Source organism: Mobula hypostoma, chromosome 16 (assembly GCF_963921235.1).
Source record: "Mobula hypostoma chromosome 16, sMobHyp1.1, whole genome shotgun sequence".
Lineage (NCBI taxonomy): Eukaryota > Metazoa > Chordata > Chondrichthyes > Myliobatiformes > Myliobatidae > Mobula > Mobula hypostoma.
This window is the reverse complement of record NC_086112.1, coordinates 54422522-54445363: the sequence shown is the minus strand read 5'-3', so window position 1 is coordinate 54445363 and position 22842 is coordinate 54422522. Positions and strand designations below refer to the sequence as shown.

Here is a 22842-nt window from a genome sequence, read left to right as displayed (position 1 = left end):
TTCACCGGATTCATCAGTTCTAGTAGCTGCTACTATTAAGAAAGGTGTAAATTGACCTTCAAGTAGAAAATAAATTGTGTTCGTCATAAATGGAGAAGCCAGTTTGTTTCAATTATTCCCTGTTACCACTTGACACAAACTCCTATCCCTGGCTTGAAGACAGATATCATTAATAGATTCAACTTCATCTTCATCTGAGGAAAAGGTAAAGATCAAGACCTCAGACTATACACAAAGTCTATGATTTCTGCCCTCGCTATCCTTCTGAGATATGGACTACCTACAGAGAGCATTCAAATCAATATTTCTTCAAAATTCTCCCTATCTACTGTATTTATTAAAAAGCAAAGACATTAGCATCCTTTTCCAGGCCAAAATCCTCAGCATTAAGGCTCTAATTAGAGCCCCAATGGACATACAACATTAACTGGGATTTCACCTCTTAAAATGAAGATCTGCTCCCAGTACTGTCACAAGAAGTGATTTATGAATGTACAGGGGAAATAATTCAAATCTTAACAAGCCCACTAACTTGTGGGAATCACTGTCCATTGAGCGCTTTAAAAGGAAGACCGTGCGGGATGACATTGAGTACATTGAGTCCTTTAATCAACAGCAAACAGAAGCCCAGTTGTAACACGTCAATCCCAAACCACAGACCAGACTGCCTATCAACACTTCATGCCACACCTGTGGCAGAGCACAGGGATCCCATTGGCCTCCTCAAGCCATCCCAGGAATCTATAAAGCTGGAGTAAAAGTAAGTCATTTTCAATCCCAAAGGACAGCCTAAGAAGTAATTAGATGCATGGTCACCCAGGAAAAAAAGAGCTTATTGAAATGCTCACCATTATAACCATAAAATACACAATAATAACTCAGAAAATAATAGCCTGCATTAAAAAACAAATCAATTTACTGTTATAATAAATATAAATGAAGCACAAGTATCTAAAGCCATTATTTATTCCTCTGTATAAAACTGATAGATTTCATTAGTGTGGCTGAACAAGAGCAACAAAGAGATATTTCATTCTGGTCAGGATCATTCAATAGCAAAGATTGGTTATATGAATCACTTTTCTCGTTTAATGCTTCCTCAAGTTCACTTCATGCTTTCTAAATGTCTTGTTGCTGCCATAAATTCATGCATCGAAATTTGACAAAAGAATACAAACATTCCTTTAGATCGGGCTTTCAGTGTGCAAATACCAAATACATTTGAACAGGGAAGAAGAGTAAGATAAAATATTCTACCAGAGCCAAAGTACTTTTTCTTATATTCATATTTATCTGCACTTGAATTGTTGATTTATGTGAGACACAGTGATGTTTCCCAACACTGTTTCTTAATGATTCTGCTCTCCAGTGATTGAATTAATAGCTTAGAATCTCACAACAATACTTTCATCCTCAGAGACATTAGGGAAAGCAGGAATGAATGAAAGAACATTATGATAAGAATGCTTTTGAAAGTAACTTGAAAATTCACATTATTTATGCAAGAGGTCTACCAGTTTGCATTTTGACACAGGCATTTCACACTGGTCTCCTACCTGTAGGCGGTATGTGGAACATATACTTCTTGAGAAGGGAATTCTAGAATTTCTTTGATTGGTCGCCCACGGTTTTCAGTACATGGTTTCACTGGCAACAGCTCCGGAGTAATGCAGAATGCAGTACTCTCTCCAACAGGCAAGATTTCGATTTTTATTTGACCTGCAACACCAGTAAACATGTCCTTGAACAGACGTACTCTAAAATTTAAAATACTCCCTCGCATCTCGCAGAAATATCTCCAATCACTTCGCAAATCTGTTACTTTGGCAACAAAATTATCCTATGAGCAGCTTGTTGTTTAGTTATTCCATTTTTTAAATAATTGATCGAAGATGCTATATCAAACAATAAGTGTATTTTCCCTGCTGCATGGTCACCACGCAATGGCCAAGCTGACAGAGCCCTTGCTAAGACTTGCATCGAGAAGAAAAGACCTTGAAAAATGCAGCAATGCTTCAGTGCTGCACTGAAATTTCAGCACAGTCTTTTATTCGCCCAGCCTTTAGGCGTAATGCAGTTTATAATGGTACCAACTATATCAATGTGAAAAGCAATTAATTGAACTCAGTCTTTGTAAGCCTAAACATTAATGTATTGTAATGATGATGATAATATTACTTTAATTTCACTTTCACTTCAGTCTGTAGCTGTTATATGCTTATATCATAGAATAGTCCAGCACAGTACAGGCCCTTCAGCCCACAATGTTGTGCCGACCCTTAAACCCTGCCTCCCATATAACCCCCCACCTTAAATTCCTCCATATACCTGTCTAACAGTCTCTTAAATTTCACTAGTGTATCTGCCTCCACGACTGACTCAGGCAGAGCATTCCACGCACCAACCACTCTCTGAGTAAAAAACCTTACTCTAATATCCCCCGTGAACTTCCCACCCCTTTTCTTAAAGCCATGTCCTCTTGTATTGAGCAGTGGTGCCCTGGGGAAGAGGTGCTGGCTGTCCACTCTATCTATTCCTCTTATTATCTTGTACACCTCTATCATGTCTCCTCTCATACTCCTTCTCTCCAAAGAGTAAAGCTCTAGCTCCCTTAATCTCTGATCATAATGCATACTTTCTAAACCAGGCAGCATCCTGGTAAATCTCCTCTGTACCCTTTCCAATGCTTCTACATCCTTCCTGTAGTGAGGCAACCAGAACTGGACACAGTACTCCAAGTGTGGCCTAACCAGAGTTTTATAGAGCTGCATCATTACATCACGACTCTTAAACTCTATCCCTCGACTTATGAAAGCTAACACCCCATAAGCTTTCTTAACTACCCTATCTACCTGTGAGGCAACTTTCAGGGATCTGTGGATATGTACCCCCAGATCCCTCTGCTCCTCCACACTACCAAGTATCCTGCCATTTACCTTGTACTCTGCCTTGGAGTTTGTCCTTCCAAAGTGTACCACCTCTCACTTCTCTGGGTTGAACTCCATCTGCCACTTCTCAGTCCACTTCTGCATCCTACCAATATATCTCTGCAATCTTCGACAATCCTGTACACTATCCACAACACCACCAACCTTTGTGTCATCTACAAACTTGCCAACCCACCCCTCTACCCCCACATCCAGGTCATTAATAAAAATCACGAAAAGTAGAGGTCCCAGAACCAATCCTTGTGTGACACCACTAGTCACAACCCTCCAATCCGAAAGTACTCCCTCCACCACGACTCTCTGCTTTTTGCAGGCAAGCCAATTCTGAATTCACCTGGCCAAACTTCCCTGGATCCCATGCCTTCTGACTTTCTGAATAAGTTTACTGTGTGGAACCTTGTCAAATGCCTTACTAAAATCTATGTAGATCACATCCACTGCACTACCCTCATCTATATGCCTGGTCACCTCCTCAAAGAACTCTATCATGCTTGTTAGACACGATCTGCCCTTCACTCAGCCATGCTGACTGTCCCTGATCAGACCATGATTCTCTAAATGCCCATAGATCCTATCTCTAAGGACCTTTTCCAACAGCTTTCCCACCACAGATGTAAGGCTCACTGGTCTATAATTACCTGGACTATCCCTTCTACCTTTTTTGAACAAGGGGACAACATTCGCCTCCCTCCAATCCTCCGGTACCATTCCCATGGACAACGAGGACATAAAGATCCTAGCCAGAGGCTCAGCAATCTCTTCCCTCGTCTCGAGGAGCAGCCTGGGGAATATTCCGTCAGGCCCCAGGGACTTATCTGTCCTAAAGTATTTTAACAACTCCAACACCTCCTATCAACATACTCCACAACATCAACCTCACTCATATTCCCTCTCATTGGTGAATACCAAAGAGAAGTATTCACTGAGGACCTCACTCACTTCCACAGCCTCCAGGCACATCTTCCCACTTTTATCTCTAATCGGTCCTACCTTTACTCCCATCATCCTTTTGTTCTTCATGTAATTGAAGAATGCCTTGGGGTTTTCCTTTACCCTACTTGCCAAGGCCTTCTCATGCCCCCTTCTTGTATTCATGTACTTAGCTCTCCATACCAATTTTCAGAGCTGAATTCATCATCTATATGCTATAGCTATCATTGGAGAATATTGGCAAAGAGCAAACGGTGAACTGGTTGCTGTTATTACTATTATGACATTTAAAGTGCTGCCCTAAATGTGGTGAGCCCAACTGAACATGCAATTGCAATTAATAATCTAATGGCGCTATCAAAGGCTTGAACCTGCATCATGGCATTTTGTAGGCAGCTTTTGGCATTGTATGCTACGTTGGGAATAATAATAACTGGTGACCTGAATTGTTGAATCCCAGTTTTCAGTCACTAGGCATTAAGGAAGCACTGAAAGGAGGCTTATGGCTGTCTATACTCCACAAAATCTCAGATCTCCAACTGGTGTTTCCCTCACTTTTCTCTTCAACATTAACCTGTTTTTGCTTCCAGCCCAACCTCATTCCTTCAGCAGAATGCACTCAAATTCCTTCAGTCTGGCTTTTGACCTTTTCACAGAAATAAAGTAGTCCAAATCAAAAACAACTGACTCCATTTGTGTCTGCAGTGCTCGCTCCCTTTCGTTTCTTTCTGATCAACAGAATAGATAGATCATTCTCTTCTGCTGCCTTACCCCACTCCCCAGCTCCATTTCTAAAAATCTGACTTGCTTTGATCCATCCTAACAGTACAAATTTTAAGACAGTGGATCTTGGATAAGTCTGAGAATTCTCCGGGCTAACTTCAGGAAGGCACAACACATCATGTCCCGTCTATTCTGCAGCTTCTGCTCTTTTTTCACTGGTTCTGCCTCACTCCTCAGGATGAACTATGCTCTGTCCAACTCTGACATGTTCAAACAGAAGTTAAATCAGAGAATTCCATATCCTTCATCATAGCTTTTACCTCTGCATCACTGCCACCTCTATCATCCTTGAATCTTCCAATCTTTCTGTCTGAAGTGTCTGGTGAGGCAGCAAACACTGCAGGAGTGAATGCTGAACTCTGTTGTAAATGGCTAATGTCTCTCCTCACATTGGATTTCTGAGTGCTACAGATCATTATCTGGGATTTTGCAACATCCAGAGATTGAGCATATACTGTAGACATCCCTTCTGAATAGATGTCAACCAGACTGGGAGAAAGCTATCTACAAGAATCCATGAACATCAACTGGCTGTAAAGTGGCGTGACCAACTCTCCCTGCTCTCTACCCATGAGGGGCACAAGATTCAACTGGGCATCAGTGAAATTCATGGTGCAAGCATATGGCATGCAAGAGAATTCCTGGAAGCATGGTTTTCTGCTAACAATTCTTTAACAGATATGTAGACCTCAATCCTATTTATAAGCCAATGTGGGCAAAATTTCAGACCATAATGCATGGAGCTGTCGAATCAGTGATGAGACCTCCCTCTCTACATCACAATTGAGTTTCTATAATGATGACCAATCAGTCGATAGTTAAGTATATAAAAGCCAAGCATATAGAGGACACACCACAAAGGAACAGCACTCAGATGATGTCTCCTCGTTTGGTGACATTTCCAAATGGTTTGTCAAGACCAAAGAACAACTCAACCCAACCATGTCCCTTCCCACTACAGACAGCTACCTATCAAATAATCTAGACAGCAGGATACAATACAGAAGTGGCAGAGAAGATTTTACTTCTTTATTGATTTTACATAGTATGGACTGGACAGGATTTAATCAAATTAATTTATACGAGGAACCAATCCAAATAAATTTGATAACTGTCAGCTCAATTCCTCTATTTTTGTATATTTTAAGAGTCAGCTTCAAACCAGCTCTGACAACAACTACAGGTCAAATGAATTTGAACTGCTACCTGGTATTGACCGCAATCTTCTCAGTGGTGCATTCGATCTTTTTATTTCAGCCAAAAACTTGAGCAAATCTTCATCACTCAACTTGTCACCTTCCTATAAACAACACAACACAAAAAACTCAATACCTAAGGATTTATATTTGGTGGAGCAAAAAGGTTATAACCTAAAAGTGTAATAAAAATAGTGACCTAGTTGTTTTTGTAGGTCAACCTTCTGTATTTCCCATGTTTGCTTTGCATGAGTAAATGAACAAGGAAGAAGATTCAGAGATCTGACTGATAACATTTAGAAACATAATGCAAGGAGAGTAAATTCATCCTTCGAAGTTGAAAAAAAAATGTAGAAGCTTTTACAGATATGTGTGTACTGAGTAATTTTCAAGATACACATTCTACTTTTAAATGCCTTGCTTTTCATGCCACATTGTAAGAACATGTGAAATTGAGATGTCCAGGAAACTCTCTTAATGCTGAAGACACTGAATTTTAAAAAGGAGATTCTCACCGAGATTCTCCCACCTATCCTTTGGAAAAAAGAATAGAAGTCCGGTAAAAGACCTGATACTTTAACAACTAGTTAAACTAAATTATTGTTACCAAACTGTAGAATTGTAAATATTGTTTGCTTTATCATTTGCAAAGGAATAATTTCAACCTTGCTTCATTGGTCTTATTTTTATATGTCTGATAGTTAATTCTTAACTAATCAGAACGGGGAGATTCCCTGACAATTGTTCCAAGTTAAAGAAAAGTAATTGGGATATCCCAATTCACAGAGAGAAACAATTAAGTAAAAAAATGATTATTGTGAACAAGACTTTTTAAAATATTCTGATGTAAATTTACTCCATATTTTAAAGATGTTTGAATAAAAACATAGATCAGTATGGCAGAGGAATGGACATCATATTCAGCCGACTATATCCACACCAACCATGACGTCAATCTTAACAATCCAATCTGTCTGCACATGCTCTGTGCATCTATTCTCTATCCCTAAATACCTCTCAAATGTTGCCATGATCTCTGCTTCTCCCACGTCCACAGGCAACATGTTCCAGGCACCTAACTTATAAAAACTTACACTGCATATCTCCTCTCAAGTGTTCCCCTCTTAGCTTGAATCTTTGTCCTCTACTATTTTACATTTCCACCCTTCTTTAAATAAATTTTATTTGTCACATGTACATCGAAACATACCGTGAAATGTGTTGTTTGCATCAACGACCAACACAGTCCACAGATGTGCTGGGAGCAGCCTGCAAATGTGCCCATGCTCCCTGCGCCAACACAGCACGCCCACAAATGACTAACCCTTAATAACTCACACACCTTTGGAACATGGGAGGAAACCAGAGCACCTGAAGGAAACCTATGCAGTTATGGGAAGAATGTAAAAACTCCTTGGAGAATGAACCCCAATCACTTGCCTGTAAAGCGTTGTCACTGTTTGTTTCCCTCCACAGATGCTGCCTGACCTGCTGAAATCAATGTTCTGTCCAAAGAAGACAAACATACTGGAGGATTTTAGCAGGTCAGGCAGCATCTATGGTGGGAAATAAACCTTCAACGTTTTGGATCGAGACCTTTCATCAGATTTTTTTTTAAATCACCCCTTCCACTTGAGATGCCACTTTCAGGGAACAATGGATCTCAACACCAAGATCCCTCTGAACATCAATGTTCCTAAGGGTTCTGCCATTTATTGTATGCTTTCTTTTTGCATTTGACTTCCCAAATGAAACACCTCATACTTGTCAAAATTAAACTTCACCTGCCATTTCGACATGCAAGATTCCAACTGATCTTTATGCCACTGTATCCTTTGACAACCTTTCTCACTATCCACAATTTCATCAAAGCAGGAGTTTTTGGCATTTATTTCAAGGGAATATAAAAGCAAGGAGATAATGCTGAGGATTTATAAGACACTAGTCAGGCCGCACTTGGAGTACTGTCAACAGTTTTGGGCTCCTTATCTCAGAAGGCATGTGTTGCCATTGGGGAGAGTCCAGAGGAGGTTCACGAGGACGATTCTGGGAATGAAGAGGCCAACATATGAGGAGCTTTGGGCCTATGCTCACTGGAATTTAGAAGAGTGCAGGGGGATCTCGTTGAAAACTACTAATGTTGAAAGGACTAGATAAGGTGGATGTGGAGAGGATGTTTCCTCTGGTGGGGGTACCCAGAATGAGAGGGCACAGCCTCAAAACTGAGGGGCGACCTTTTAGAACAGAAGTAAGGAAGAATTTTTTTAAGCCAAAGAGTGATGAATCTATGGAATGCTCTGCCACAGACTGTGGTTGAGACCAAGTCTGTGGGTACATTTAAAGTGGAAGTTTAGATTCCTGATTGGTCGGGGACCAAGGGATATTATGAGAAGGCAGGTGTATGGAGTTGAATGGGATCCGAGATCAGCCATGACAAAATGGCGGAACGGATTTGATGGGCTGAATGGCCTAATTCTGCTCCTATGTCTTATGGTCTTATGGGTGAGATTGGACAAACTTGGATTATTTTCTCTGGCGTGTTGGAAGCTGACGAGTGACTTGATAGAAATAAGTAAAATTATGAGTGATATAGATAGAGTAGGTAGGCAGAATCTATTACTCAAGGTGAAAATGCCAAATACTTGATGCTGTTGCAATAATTTCAAAAACTGCTCTGTAATATTTCAGATTCCCAACATCTTAAAATAACCACTTATTGAGGCTTATTACTTGTTTTGCAGGTGAATTAGCAAGCTCTTAGGCAAAGCTGAGAGTCTTCAAGTTCTCAAAAGCCATTCCTCACATGTCTTCAGTATAATTTATGTTCTTGTTTCACTTATTTGCTGGATTAATATATTCACTGTCCTCTTACTGCTATTATGCATTGTTGTCTCTTTGGTAGATGCATTCTAAATCACGGCAGAACTTGTCATGTAAATCACTTCTTAATATGATAACTGGGACTTCATGACATGGACATGCATGGCACACAAAGACACCAGCTTCAATAATGCTGCTTCAAGTGTAAGAAAGATCACTAGTAGCGAAAGATCACACAATTAGACACGATGGAGAAGTACCTGTTTAAAGAAGCTACTGATGGTAACAGTGGCGGTTTTGAAGTTGGACAGGCTGCACTGATCCTCCAAAAGAGCTGATTTCTCCGAAAGTCGTCTTTGATGTGAGTAAACTTTTTTGTCTCCACTGTTGCCTTTAGCTTTTTGAGAGCACATCGGAAAAATTAAGGCAATTTGTTATATTTTGAAGTACAGTTAGAAAGAATTAAAATAATGATCAACCATAGTAAGCATATGTTTCTATTATATTACCACTGATGTTTTCAACCTCCAATGTATCTCTATCGACCAGAGAGGATGTAATATTCATAATGTTCACATAGGCCCAAGCAAATGGCATTCGGTACTTTCCCAGCCGCTGGCAAAAGGACTCTGCTTGAGTCTTGAGTTTCTCTATTTTATCTTTATTCTGGAGAAAAGAAAACATTTTATTAGCCTAAAATATATATAGATTCATGATTTTATGGAGAAGTAGAGAGATACAGGGATAATAGGATTAGCAGGAATAGCATGAATGGTCAGCACGGATTTGGTGGTCTTCTGTGCTGTATGACCTCATGACATCATAAACAGGTCACTCAGCTTCTGAAGCTGTTTACCACTTAGTCTCTACAACAGGATAGCACATGTACTTTGCCATATTCCACTGACTATAAAGCACTCTGGGAAACACTGGGTCATGCAAAGTATTTTGTAACGTACAAGTACTGTATGTCTTTTGGTACACCTTGACTGCTCTGCATCATACCAAGTATCCATACTTTATTTATCTTTGGAAGCTTACTGGGCATGAAATTGACGTAACACACGAGAAGTGTGTTGGTCAGCGTGGAGGTGCGGGAAGATTCAAGATTCAAAGAACATTTATTATCGAAGTATGTATGCAGTAAAACAACCCTGGAAGACAGCTACAAAACAAAGCAAAGGAACCCGTTCAAAGAAAAAACAACAAATCCCTGAAGTGCAAAAAAAAAAGAATAAATCATGGAAACGGCGAAAAAAGAGCGATAAATAGAGTTTGTTGGCATGTGGCTAAGTGGTTAAGGCTAGTGATCTGAAGGTTGCTAGTTCAAGCCTCAGCTGAGGCAGCGTGTTGTGTCCTTGAGCAAGGCACTTAACGACACATTGCTCTGGACAACACCGGTGCCAAGCTATATCAGCCCTGGTGCCCTTCCCTTGGACAACATTGGTGGCGTAGAGAGGGGAGACTTGCAGCATGGGCAACTGCCGGTCTTCCATACAATCTTGCCCAGGCCTGCGCCCTGGAAACCTTCCAAGGTGCAAATCAATGGTCTCACGAGACTAACGGATGCCTATATAAACAGAGTTTATAAAACATCGAAGTGCAAAGTCATCAAAACAGTCCAGGAATGCTCGGTTCAGTTCAATCTGGGAATGAGGAGCCCTTCCATTTTCCTGGTGAGGAAGATCAAAGTGATCAAAGGCCAGCATAAGAGCATGGTTGGCAGAATCATAGGTAGCCCTGGCATTATGCCAAGTGGAGTGGAGAAGTAATCCACTTATCCACTGTCTCCTTTGACATGAAACATGTATCCAGGTCCTTCCCAAGCACAAGGTAAAAGTGAGGTAATTCTCACTTCCTCTGCCTCAGAACAATTTCCAAAGTAGAGACCTTCTTGGGATGGAATTCCCTGTAAAAAATAAGCCTTCTACAAGACACCAGAAGCGGATAAATAATTAAAACTGCAGCGATGAAATAAATATTTTCAGAAAGCTGAGAAAATATCAGGTACCTTTGACGAATCACTCTCTTTCATTACGAGATATGGTTCTGCACACTCAGCAATGTCTCCCTGCTGAAGAACCTTTTCGATCTAAAAACAGAAAAGGAACAGTGTTAAGGAAACTCCTATGCCACAGAGGTTTGTATTGATATGAATGTAATCACTTCCACAATAAGCAACAGGATCCATCTTGGAACAGTATACATCATACTGTTTAATTGATGTGATGGTTTTCGTCCAGCATTTGAAAAAAATAAAGCAACACACACAGAATGCTGGAGGAGCTCAGCAAGTCAGGCAGCATCTATGGAAATGAATAAACAATAGACATTTCATGCCGAGATCCTTCTTCAGGACTAGAAAGGCAGGGGAAGAAGCCAGAATAAAAAGGTGGGGGAGGTGAAGGACGATAGCTGGAAGGTGATAGGTGAAGCCAGCTGGGTTGGAAAGATGAAAGGCTGAAGAGGACGAAATCTGATAGGAGAGAAGAGTGGACCATAGGAGAAAGGGAAGGAGGAAGGTACCCAAAGGGAGGTGAAGAGCAGGTGAGAAGAGGTAAGAGGTCAGAGTGGGGGATAAAAGAAGAGGGGAGGGGGAGGGAAAATATTTTTTTTACCAGAAGGAGAAATCAATATTCATACCATCAGGTTGGAGGCTACCCAGATGGAATATAAGGCGTTGCTCCTCTTCCCTGAGTGTGGCCTCAACTTGGCACAAGAGGAGGCCATGGACTAACACGTCGGAATGTAAACGGGAATCAGAATTAAAACCTCTGGGCACCAGGAAGTTCTGCCTTTCGCAGATGGAGCGGAGGTGACCCAGAAGTGGTCCCCCAGTTTACGATGGGTCTCACCAATGTGGAGGAGGCTGCATTGGGAGCACCGGATACAACAGACAACCCCGGCAGATTCGCAGGTAAAGTGTTGTCTCACCTGGAAGAACTATTTGGGGTCCTGAATGGAGGTGAGGGAGAAAGTGAATGGGCAAGTGTAGCACTTAGGCTGTTTGCAGTAATAAATGCCAGGAGGGAGATTAGTGGGGGAGTGACAAATGGACAAGGGAATTACGGAGGGAGCGATCACGGTGGAAGTGGGGACGGGAGGAAGAAAGATATGCTTGTTGGTAGGATCCTTTTGGAGATGACAGAAGTTGTGGACGATGATGTGTTGAATGTGGAAGCTCATGGAGGTGGTAGGCAAATACAAGAAAATCTGAAAAAAATAAAGTCAAGATGGAGACGAAAGAAACTGCAGATACTGGGATCTGGAGCAAAAACAAAATGACAGACTGGAGGGCCACAGCCAGCCAGGCAGCACCTGCAGAGGAAAGCGGTTGATGGTTTGGGTCCAGACTCTTCATCTACACTGCACATTACTGGACAATGGGTTCTGATAAAGTGAAGCAATGGACAATACTATATAGAGTGCCCCAGCCCACTGCCCATTATCTTCACCCATCTTCACTGCATCCACACTTGAGTAGGCCTGTGAAGCCTTAGCAATTCCGAGTCACAGGTGGAAAAGGCAGATGTCCCAGCCACAATATGTCCCTGACACCTTCGACTGAAGGCAAAGCTTACATGGTTTTTATTTGACAATGAAGAATAATTAAAAATGCACAAATGGTTATAGAGACAATTAAAAACATCAAATTAAAAAATCAATTAAAAATAATTCTCTGTGACTTCTAATTTGTAACCTGAGAATCTCCATCAAAATCTACAACAATTCAGACTCTGTGCCTGGTTTTATCCGACGTAGTATCAGAAAGATGATTCCTATTGCTATGGCAATCCGGTTAGGTACACTCTAAGGGAGGGACTGATATAGAGTCGGACACAACGTGCAGGGGCTGATATGACATCAGTGGTCCCTAAGTCCCAGACTGTCGGCACCTCTATCCACTTCCTTCTGGGCAAATGAATGAACACCAGTAGTTGCATTTAAAATAGATCATGACATCCACAAAGAACTAATCCCACCCTCGGAGCTGCCTAATCAGCTAAACATAGTTCTTACCTCAACCAATTGCTTCGATTTTAAACTTGACCTTAACATTGGCACAGTGAAATGGTTTTGGCTACGTTTTGCTTCCCTGCACCTCTCACTCTCTTCCTGCCCACCAGTCCCCTAAGTATTCTATTATTTTTAAATCTTTAATTCTGAGTCACACCAAGCTGAGGCAGCAAATAAGGCACAGGCATTCTTGAAGCCATAGTGAAAGAAGGAAATCTCCACTTTGCTACTGATTTACAAAATGTCATTGACTTCATGATATATATCAGAAAATCATTATACAACTACTGTTCGTTGCATTTTAAAAAATAAACATTATCAGAGTTTGAAGATTAACATATTGCAGGATTTATAAAAAAAATAGACTGAAAATAATAATGTCCATATTGGCTTTGACAGGCCTTTGCAAGTGATAACCTTCCAATTAATTCCTGACACATAAAGTAGGTCTATGGAATTTAATTTTTAAGGTTACTCCTTGCTATAAAACCTTATATATTAGTGATGTGAGACACGTCTCCTGCTCAGTGCCAGCAATGAAGAGAGACACACAAGTTACAAGCTGATACAAAGCACACGCTTATCCAGTTAAACATCTTGAAACCGTACTCTCCCTCTTGGTGAAAATCCACAGTGCTGTTGGATTATTACATCTGTGGCCTCTGCTACACTTTGTACAGGATGCTGCAGGAATTGCTAGCTTACTTTCCATTTGTAGTCAACCAATTGCTTTGCACAGGATTAGTGAAAGTACTTTACCTTGATGACCAGGTAGATGTCTGGAGAAGGATATGTAATGGAGAAGATAGCTGTACGACTCAGGCTGGAAGGTGCCATTTGATTGGTATGTGGACGAAGAAAAGCCTTTATCTGGTCACTGTTTAAGTCACAGTAAAAGTTCTCTGAAATCTGAAATAAAGTGTATGTTTAGTTATTAAAGAAATACATTAGGGTCTTCAGACATAATGGAGGAAACATCTAAAAACATTGAACATTAGCAAGAAGATAGAGTTAAGACTCAAGTCAGCCACGATTTAAATGGATGATGGAACAGGACCTTTGTGGCCTTAAGGCCATTTTATACTTCTGCGTCAAAACTACGCTGTAGGTGATGTGCACCTCCCCAAAAATGTAACGACTCATCGCGGCGACGCAGACCGCAACAACTGTGATTGGTCCGCTTGGTAGCATCGCATTTCCTCCTTCGCTGCAATAGCTTCCCATTGGGCGACTGAAGGGCAGGGAAGGAACTCTGGCTGCAATGCTTTCCATAAAGCTTTACAGACCTCCGAAATTATGGAGGACCCTGTGCTTGACGCCAGTTTGTAGCTAGCTGCTACAGCCTTTTGACTTCCACCTGAAGCTAAAACTTTGAATGGTGATTGCCAGTCTCCGAGTATACTGTGTGTACACTGATGCGAAATAAATCGTTGGAGACGATGAACTAAATCGTCAAATCTACCTGCCGACATCCGAAAATATTTGAAATGCATTTCCTCGTTCATGCCTCTCAGTGTCTGGACAAGCACAGAAAATTCACCCTCCTTCAGTTTCAGTTGCCATTGTTTGAAGCTTGAGTTTCCTCCTGTTGAGTTTCAACACGAAGAAACTCAACACAGAGGCATAGAAACCCCACCGCCAACTAGCATTTTGGCAGTGAATTGCAGAGTGGCGCAGGCACACCAATGCACAAGTATAAATGCTCACAATGGCGTAGGCCACTTGCATAGGCTAGGGCGTAGGCTACTACGCAGAAGTATAAATCAATCTTTACTTCAACCAATGTGCTTGAGTTCATTCCATTTACCTCAACTTCATTGGACTGCTGAAATAATAATGAAGCCCTGCCTCAGATTTGTTCTTCCTTCCAAAGACCTTCAAACAAGCTCACTTTTGGTTCCATCGAAATAAGGAGGCCCCTAGTTTCTTAACCAAGTGGCAATCCTCAAAGCCAGGCTTGGGCATGGTATATTTACAGGATATTCAGCTACATGCAGCATCATAGTCCGTCTCAACTATTTTACCATCTTAAAGCTAACATGACTTCCCACACTGAGGCATTGCTCCAAGAATACTGCTACAGGCAATAAAATTCTTCAAAGAGGAAGCAAGTTTTTATTCTGATCAACAATTTTCCTTTGTCTAGGTGTTCATGATAGATTGACCAAAGAACAATAGAGGACAAAACATTTTTTTACAATTTGGAAAATGCAATCTTAATCAGTGGTGAAAAGACATTCAACACCATTATTCAAAAGAGAGCTGGATAAATAATTAAGAGGAAATTATTATGTTTCTTTGGAAAAAAGAAGGGAGGGATGAATGGACAAAGGAGTCGCACAGAGAGCGATCCCTACAGAAAGCAGAAAGTGGGGGCAGGGGGATGGAGGGAAGGGAAAGATGTACTTGGTGGTGGGATCCCGTTGGAGATAGTCGAAGTTCCGGAGAATTATGTGCTTGACGCTGAGGCTGGTGGGGTAGTAGGTGGTAGGTGGCCACTCATTTTAAATCCACATCCCATTCCCATTATGATATGTCAATCCATGGCCTCCTCTACTATCATGATGAGGCCACACTTAGGTTGGAGGAACAACAACTTATATTCCATCTGGGTAGCCAACAAAACGATAGCTTGAACATCGATTTCTCAAACTTCCAGTAATGCCCCCTCGTCCACCCTCACCATTCTAGATCCCCTTTTCCCTCTCTCACTCATCACCTTGCCTGCCCATTGCCTCCCTCTGGTGCTCCTCCCCTCTTTTCTTTCTTCCATGGCCTTCCGTTCTATCCTATCAGATTCCCCATTCTCCAGCCCTGTATCTCTTTCACCAATCAATTTCCCAGCTCCTTACTTCATCCCTCCCCCTCCCGGTTTCACCAATCACCTTGTGTTTCTCTCTACCTTCCCCCATCTTTTAAATCTGCTCCTCATTTTTTTTTTCCTCTGGTCCTGCTGAAGAGTTTCAGTCCAAAATGTTGACTCTACCTTTTTTCCATTGATGCTGCCTGGCCTGCTGAGTTCCTCTCGCACTTTGTATGTATCTCATGCATCTCGTTTGTCTGTGGATGCTTGCTATATACAAATTATCCACTGGATTTAGAATAGACTACTTTGAGCAAATAAACTTCAGAATTTCTGAAATATTCCAATAGTTTCCTATGAATGTGTAAAATTTCAAGTTCTTCCTTTACACACGGACAGTTGTCATTATTTGGCAACCAGAAGCTGGAATTTTTACTGAAGTTTTCTCTCCTAAAGCAGCAATCCCAAAGCTTCAGGTACTGCTCCAACTGAAACACCATCAATAAATCTGAATCTGAGATCTTGCTGGTTCTGTTCCTCACTCAACCTTTTCAAATACATAAACTTGTGATCTCATCAATGACTATACTTGCATATTCCACTGATGTGCAAATCAACATATTTTAAAAATTTGATTTGCGGATTAGTATCATGGCAAGTTCTGGCTCAAATTTTAAAGAGAAATGCTGGCAGTTTCTTAAGGACATGTCAGCTATTAATTCTGTCTGAAACCATCAGAAGCTCATAAGCATGGATATCTAATATTTTCTGATGGATTCTTACTGATAATTGTCTGCAATCCATCCAGCAAACCTACACTGGGTCAGATGGTGCATATCTAATGTTTCTGTTCATTTCAGTGAAGAGGAACATCTGTGAAGAGAAGCGACAGTGCATGCATGTACTTAAATATTATAACACAGTTTATTGCAGCTTCCAGCAGAGCACTCCCAGTCCAATTCCCTATCATCTTAGTCCCTGTAAATGTGCAACTTACTCTCTCTTTGCCTCGGTACTCCTTGCACCAGTATTTCCCTTTCATTCTTCTGCCACTTGCCTATACTAAGGAGTAATTTACAGTAATCTGTGAACCTATCAGCATGTGAAGGAGGAAATCAGAGGAAGCCCAGTCAAGGGTTTGTACGGGAAGCAGCTGAGGTCAGGTTTGCTGGATGAATGTGGCAGCAGCACTATCTGTCCCACCATCCCACCCAAACACATGGTTCCCTGAATTCATAGAGTTAACTTATTTATATTGAACTTTAAAAGGAAGTCTTTCTTAAATAATTCATATTTTATATATTTAATTTTTAAAGTATTTTAATTTTTTTGAATGTTTACAAATCTCAAGCGATATTCACAACCATTTAATCACCATGTTTTTGATAGTGGAAGCATGGCTTGACATATATCTGTGGGTAGGCCTTAACATTTGCCTTTGGAAGGCTTTCATCGTGCAGGGTCCCAGTAACCATATTGGAGCCTGCTTGGATCAGTTAATTATAGTGTCAGGGTCGTACAGCATGGAATCAAGACCTTTGGCCCAACTTATCCATGGCAACCAGATTGCTGACCTGAGTTCATCCCATTTGCCTGTGTTGGCTCATATTCCTTCAAACTTTTCCTATCTATGTAACCACCTAAACGTCACTTAGGTATTGTAATTGTACCAACTTCTACAGGTTCCTCTGGTAGCTTATTCATACTGCTCGAGCATTCAATCCAGGCAAAGTACTGCAGCTCCTATTAGCCTTAGTGAGGGCAAGATATTATAGCCGGAAAAATTCATATCATTGAGCAATGGGAAAATCAGCCTTAATTTACTCCTTGAAACTTACTTTTGTGAAGACAACTCTGTTTACAACAGATGCAAGGAATGCTACCTACAGGCTTACAGTCTGCAACCTGGGACGTCACATGGAGGTAATTCAACTGAGGTGTTGCTGCCAGGTCATAAGAGATATTATAAGTAAATCCATGGAAGTTAAAGTTGAAGTCAGGTTTATCGTCATATGCAGAAGTGCAATAAAAAACCTACTTGCAGCAGCATCATGAGAATATAGCATCAGATAAGCAAGATTCCCTAAAAAAATCAGAAGAGCAAAACTGGGAGGCATGGTTCTATTCTAGTAAGGGATTGAGGAATAATACTCAATTAAAAGGAATGAGGTATGTCACAATGATTGTTGAAAATAGAGTATTCTGCAATAATTTGTAATTGTTGAATACATTGCAATTGTTGAAATTAACTTGACCTAACCCCTGCTAAGGAGATATATCCTTTTGCAAACTATTGATATTAAGGGGAATAGTAAACTATTAAGGAGAAGTAACTTTGTTAAAACTGATTAAGGTGATCAATTTATTTCACATGGTTTGATTTACATCAAAGGCACATTGATTGCTGAAGACATCAGGTATGAGATCAAATAAACTTATTTTTACTTGAATATCGCTGTACCTGAAGATAAACTTATATAAATATATCTGTTGCTGATTAAATAACTATGAAAATACTTAAGAGATTGTATTGGAGGGGTCGTGACAGCACTGCCCATTTACCTGGTCGAAAGTCACGCCACCTGCCAATCAAGGTTTGACCCCTCCTCGCCCATCAATGCACATCTAACCACTGGCCCCTTTAATTAGCCTTGTACTTGACCTGGGGCAATTGGCCTTTGTAATCAGCTTAACCCTGCTGGCACCGAGCCATTGGCTTCCCTGTGAATCACCTGGGCTGGATTCATTAGCCTTGCCGCACTCTAAAGGAAGCCACATGTGCTTAACCCGCTCTTTTTTTTGCCATCTCCGAGGGACCACCCTGCTGTTGGTGAGTTGTGCATTGAATAGGGTTAGGGGTGTAGATATTGTCTCTAAGCAGAAGAGCCGTGCCCACACAGAGTCAAGGGTGTCGGGTATCATATTGACTTTTCCCTGGGGGGGGGTGTGTGCGCGTGCGCACGCACGTGTACTTTGTTCCCACGTGATTTTATTGATTGTCCGTGTGTGCTTTATCGCTGATCCGACTACTATGAATTGTGTGCGTGTGCGTATTGCTTCTGTTGCCATTTTTCCACGTTTGTCTTCAGTAAATAAAATCCTTTACTACCAAGACTGTCCAGAGTCCGCGCCTTTAAGACTTATCAAGTCTGTTTCCTCACTTACAACAGAGATACACTGTTTGTTCACAAAAAACACATGATATTGTGCCATGTCATGGCTCTTTCAGAGTTGTTTGCTTGTTCTGTTCTTTCAGTATTTCCATTTCATCTTTCATTCAAGTTCAGCTCCCTTCTTAAAGAAATGGATTTGTACATTAAAATATATTGTTGGTAATGAATAAACTACACATAATGCTCAGTTTTCAGTCCAGCATTGAAGTGAACAGAGAACTGAGGGAACATTAGAAAAATCAACTTATGTCTCAGACTTCATAATTTACATTCCTTTTTGGAGCAATAGATATATTATCATAATTACCTTTTTCTTCTCTTTTAGATCATACAAGGCTAAACTGGCAAATAATGGCTCTACTTCAATTTCAAACCTGTAAGGGAATGGAGAAAAAAATGCATCAAAATATGGAATCAATTTTGAAGAAAATCAAGAGTTTCAAAGCAGCTCCTTTTAAGAAGCATTCCTTTGAATTGTTAAGAAAAAATCTGACAGTATTAAAACAATAACACACCACCATGAGTTTTAAAAGAACCTATTAACATCTATAAATTTTGCTAGACCAAAGGAAAAATTCATGATTTATCCAAAATGCAAATAACAAATACGCAACAGTGAACATTACAAAAACCTTTAAAGGCAAGTACCTTGGTGATCAAATTTAAATATGAATAATGAATGTAACAACATCAGCAATGAAGAGGCTGAGCAATCAGCTGATGCTGAATTTATTCAAGCACCCTAAAGTACTGAATGATTCACTAGTTATGCACTCTTTGTTAAATAATGAAGATTCTGTCTAAATACTGTTAGGAATTTCTGGAATTTGAAAATATTTTTTGAATCATGTTGTCACTCTATATTTGACATAAAGATATATGATTAAAATAATATGTAAATTACTTTAAGATCTGGCACTTTATTTGGATTCTGTAGCCCATATGTTCTTTTGGACAGTCAGGAGCTGGACGTATTTCAATGGCATCCTCCTATTAATAGAAGGGAAAAGTTTAATGCCTGTCATGTATTTAGTGATGAATTGTCATTTATTCTAACACAGCTAAGGTTCAATACTACTAAAAGAATAGCATCAGTTAGTCATTATTCCAGTTATATCCCATATTGAGATGTTCTTGAGATCCCATATGTTCTTGAGATGATCATCTGTTTTCTACATGCTTTTAAAAGAGCAGTGTAGTCAGATAAAGAAAGTAGAGTTTTTTGAATTTTGCTTCTATAAAATGAATTAACCTCGTCTGGGGGAGGATAGAGGGCGAACAGTTCTGCCTGTCTATTGGCTCTCCTTGCTTCCTCGTTTTGTCGATCAAGCTCCTCTGGAGTGATGGGTTGAAGTATACTTTCTAAATGGGCATCTGGCTGCAGACTTCGCAGGTCAAAGTCGCATGATGTCAGAGTCGCCGTCTCAGGTACCGTACACAGAACTGGATGAGGCCTTGAATCATCCTGCAAAAAAAGACATCTCTGATTTATACGGCTGGACAAAGTCATACTACATGCAACCATCATGTTTGGAAAATAAGTTTATATTATTCCACTTCAATACCAGAAACCAGTGAACCACACCATCACTCCATTGCCATATTTAAGTTTGCTGACAACATCACTACCGTTGGCCAAATCAAAGGTGGCGATGAATCAGCATATAGGAGGGAGATTGAAAATCTAGCTGAGTGGCCACAGCGACAACCTCTTACTCAATGTCAGCAAGACAAAGGAGATGATTATTGACTTCAGGAGGAGGAAACCGGAGGTCCATGAACTAGTCCTCATCCAAGGATCAGAGGAAAAGGTCAGCAAATTTAAATTCCTCAGTGTTAACATTTCAGAGGATCTGTCGCAGGCTCAGCATGTAAATGCAATTCTGAAGAAAGTACAGCAGTGCCTCTACTTCCTCAGAAGTTAGCGAAGATTCAGCATGTCATCTAAAAGTTTGACTGACTTCTATAGACGTGTAATGGAGGGTATTTTGACTGGTATAGAAACACCAATGCCCTTGAATGGAAAATCCTACAAAAAGTAGTGGATATGTCTCAGTCCATCATGGGTAAAATCCTCCCCACCATTAAACATATTGACATGGAGTACTGTCGCAGGAAAGCAGCATCCATCAAAAAAGACTCCACTCAGGCCATGCTCTCTTCTCACTGCTGCCATCAGGAAGAATACACAGGAGCCTCAGGAGCTACACCACCAGGTTCAGGAACAGTTATTACCCCTCGACCATCAGGCTTTTGAACCAGTGGGTTCACTTCACCCACCCCAACACTGAAATATTCCCACAACTTATGGACTCACTTTCAAGGAATCTTCATCTCATGTTCTTGAAACACACATAAAAGTTGCTGGTGAACGCAGCAGGCCAGGCAACATCTCTACGAAGAGGTACAGTCGACGTCTCGGCCCGAAACATCGACTGTACCTCTTCCTGGAGATGCTGCCTGGCCTGCTGCGTTCACCAGCAACTTTTATGTGTGTTGCTTGAAATTCCAGCATCTGCAGATTTCCTTGTGTTCATGTTCTTGATATTTTTAGCTTATTTATTTACTATTAATATTTCTTTTCTTTTTGTAATTGTGCAGTTTGTTCTCTGTTGCACTGGCTGTTTGTCCTGTTGGATGTGGTCTTTCACTGATTTCTATTATGTTTCTTGGATTTACTGAGCAAGAAAATGATCTCAGGGTTGTATACAGTGACATATCTGTACTTTGATGATAAATTTACTTTGAACTTCAATAAATTGGCATTAGGATGCAAGCATAATGGGGCTTGCTGGTTGATGTGCTAATCAGACTGCAGAGAGAGAATAAAAGCTCAGAACAGTACATATTCTGAAAAGGCTCACGCATGCACAAACACACACACACACACAATAAAAGACACTGATGGTCCTTTGCAAGCATTTAAGATTAACAACTTGGTCTACCTATTGTCTGAAGAGATACTAGCCATATAAATCTAGACTGGGTATATAACAAGTACTCATTAACCATCATTTTAAGAGGTGTAGAAACAAAATCATTTTCGACAGCATGCAAAACAAAAAAATCAGGAATTGAAACAGAAGGATCCATGAGAGAAAATGGTATTACAGATTTAGAGCATGTGCAAAGCGGTCCTAATAAACAGAGTATTTCTTCATTAAACATTTCGTCCAACATCACATGAGTAAATCCCTCATGTTTCAGAAGTAGCTTTATGACTGTAAAATTAATGTTAGGCATCTGCCTTGATACATAGTTTAAAATAATAAAAAGACTGTGGACAGAAATGTTATTGGCCATATTACTGTGGAAATGTCTGCTCCATTTTAATGTGACTGTAACAACAGAGTCTGATATTTTGATCAATGAGATGGTGATGTCCTTACATGGTAAATTTCCTCTCCACCACTAGCATAAAAAACATCATTATTGTTCCCACTACAATCTTAATTTAGCACTTCAAAAGTACTTCACATGGAACAAAATTTGATAAAAACCCACATAAGGGGACATTAGTGCAGATGACCAAATGCATGGGCAGAGATACTTCTTGTGAAACACCTTAAAAAGGGAAAGGGAAATGGAGAGCTAGAGAGACCCAGTGCTAAGGTTTTGACAGTGAAAGGCACCAAGACATACTCTGCATTCAGGATCACTCATTAATAATCAAGCTATTTCTTTTAAGCTCCAACTGTACAAAGACTGGAGAAAAAACAAAATATACAAAATATTCAGATGGTTTACAATTTTCACAGGTAATAAAATTTTCTCATGAAAGGAAAAGAACAGTATAGTAAGGGAGGAAAAGGAAATTAAAACTGAAAATGCGGAAAACTATCAACTCTTCGGGTAGCATCTGTGGAAAGAGAAACAGAATGAGTGTGTTTGAATCGAGAAAGAGTAATCAGGTTAGCTTTGAGTTACAGAGAGATTGCACGATGGATGTGTAGGGATAAGGAGAAGATCACTGATAGCAACACACATCAAAGTTGCTGATGAACTCAGCAGGCCAGGCAGCATCTCTAGGAAGAGGTACAGTCGACATTTCGGGCCAAGACCCTTCATCAGGACTAACTGAAGGAAGAGCTAGTAAGAGATTTGAAAGTGGGAGGGGGAGGAGGAGATCCAAAATGATGGGAGACGACAGGAGGGGGAGGGACGGAGCCAAG

At 40.5% G+C, this 22842-nt stretch overlaps 1 protein-coding gene across 5 annotated transcripts in view; it reads right to left on the bottom strand.

The window, feature by feature from the left end:
- dock8 (dedicator of cytokinesis 8) overlaps positions 1–22842 on the bottom strand; it is a 258252-nt gene that overhangs the window by 126945 nt on the left and 108465 nt on the right. For all 5 annotated transcript variants that reach the window (XM_063068960.1, XM_063068961.1, XM_063068962.1 and 2 more), the window contains 9 exons: positions 19923–20135; positions 19575–19660; positions 18978–19044; positions 13454–13603; positions 10689–10769; positions 9187–9343; positions 8938–9074; positions 5868–5961; positions 1557–1719 (listed from right to left, as the gene is read on the bottom strand). In XM_063068960.1, coding sequence (XP_062925030.1) covers positions 1557–1719; positions 5868–5961; positions 8938–9074; positions 9187–9343; positions 10689–10769; positions 13454–13603; positions 18978–19044; positions 19575–19660; positions 19923–20135 — 1148 coding nt within the window. The remainder of the gene's footprint in view (positions 1–1556; positions 1720–5867; positions 5962–8937; positions 9075–9186; positions 9344–10688; positions 10770–13453; positions 13604–18977; positions 19045–19574; positions 19661–19922; positions 20136–22842) is intronic.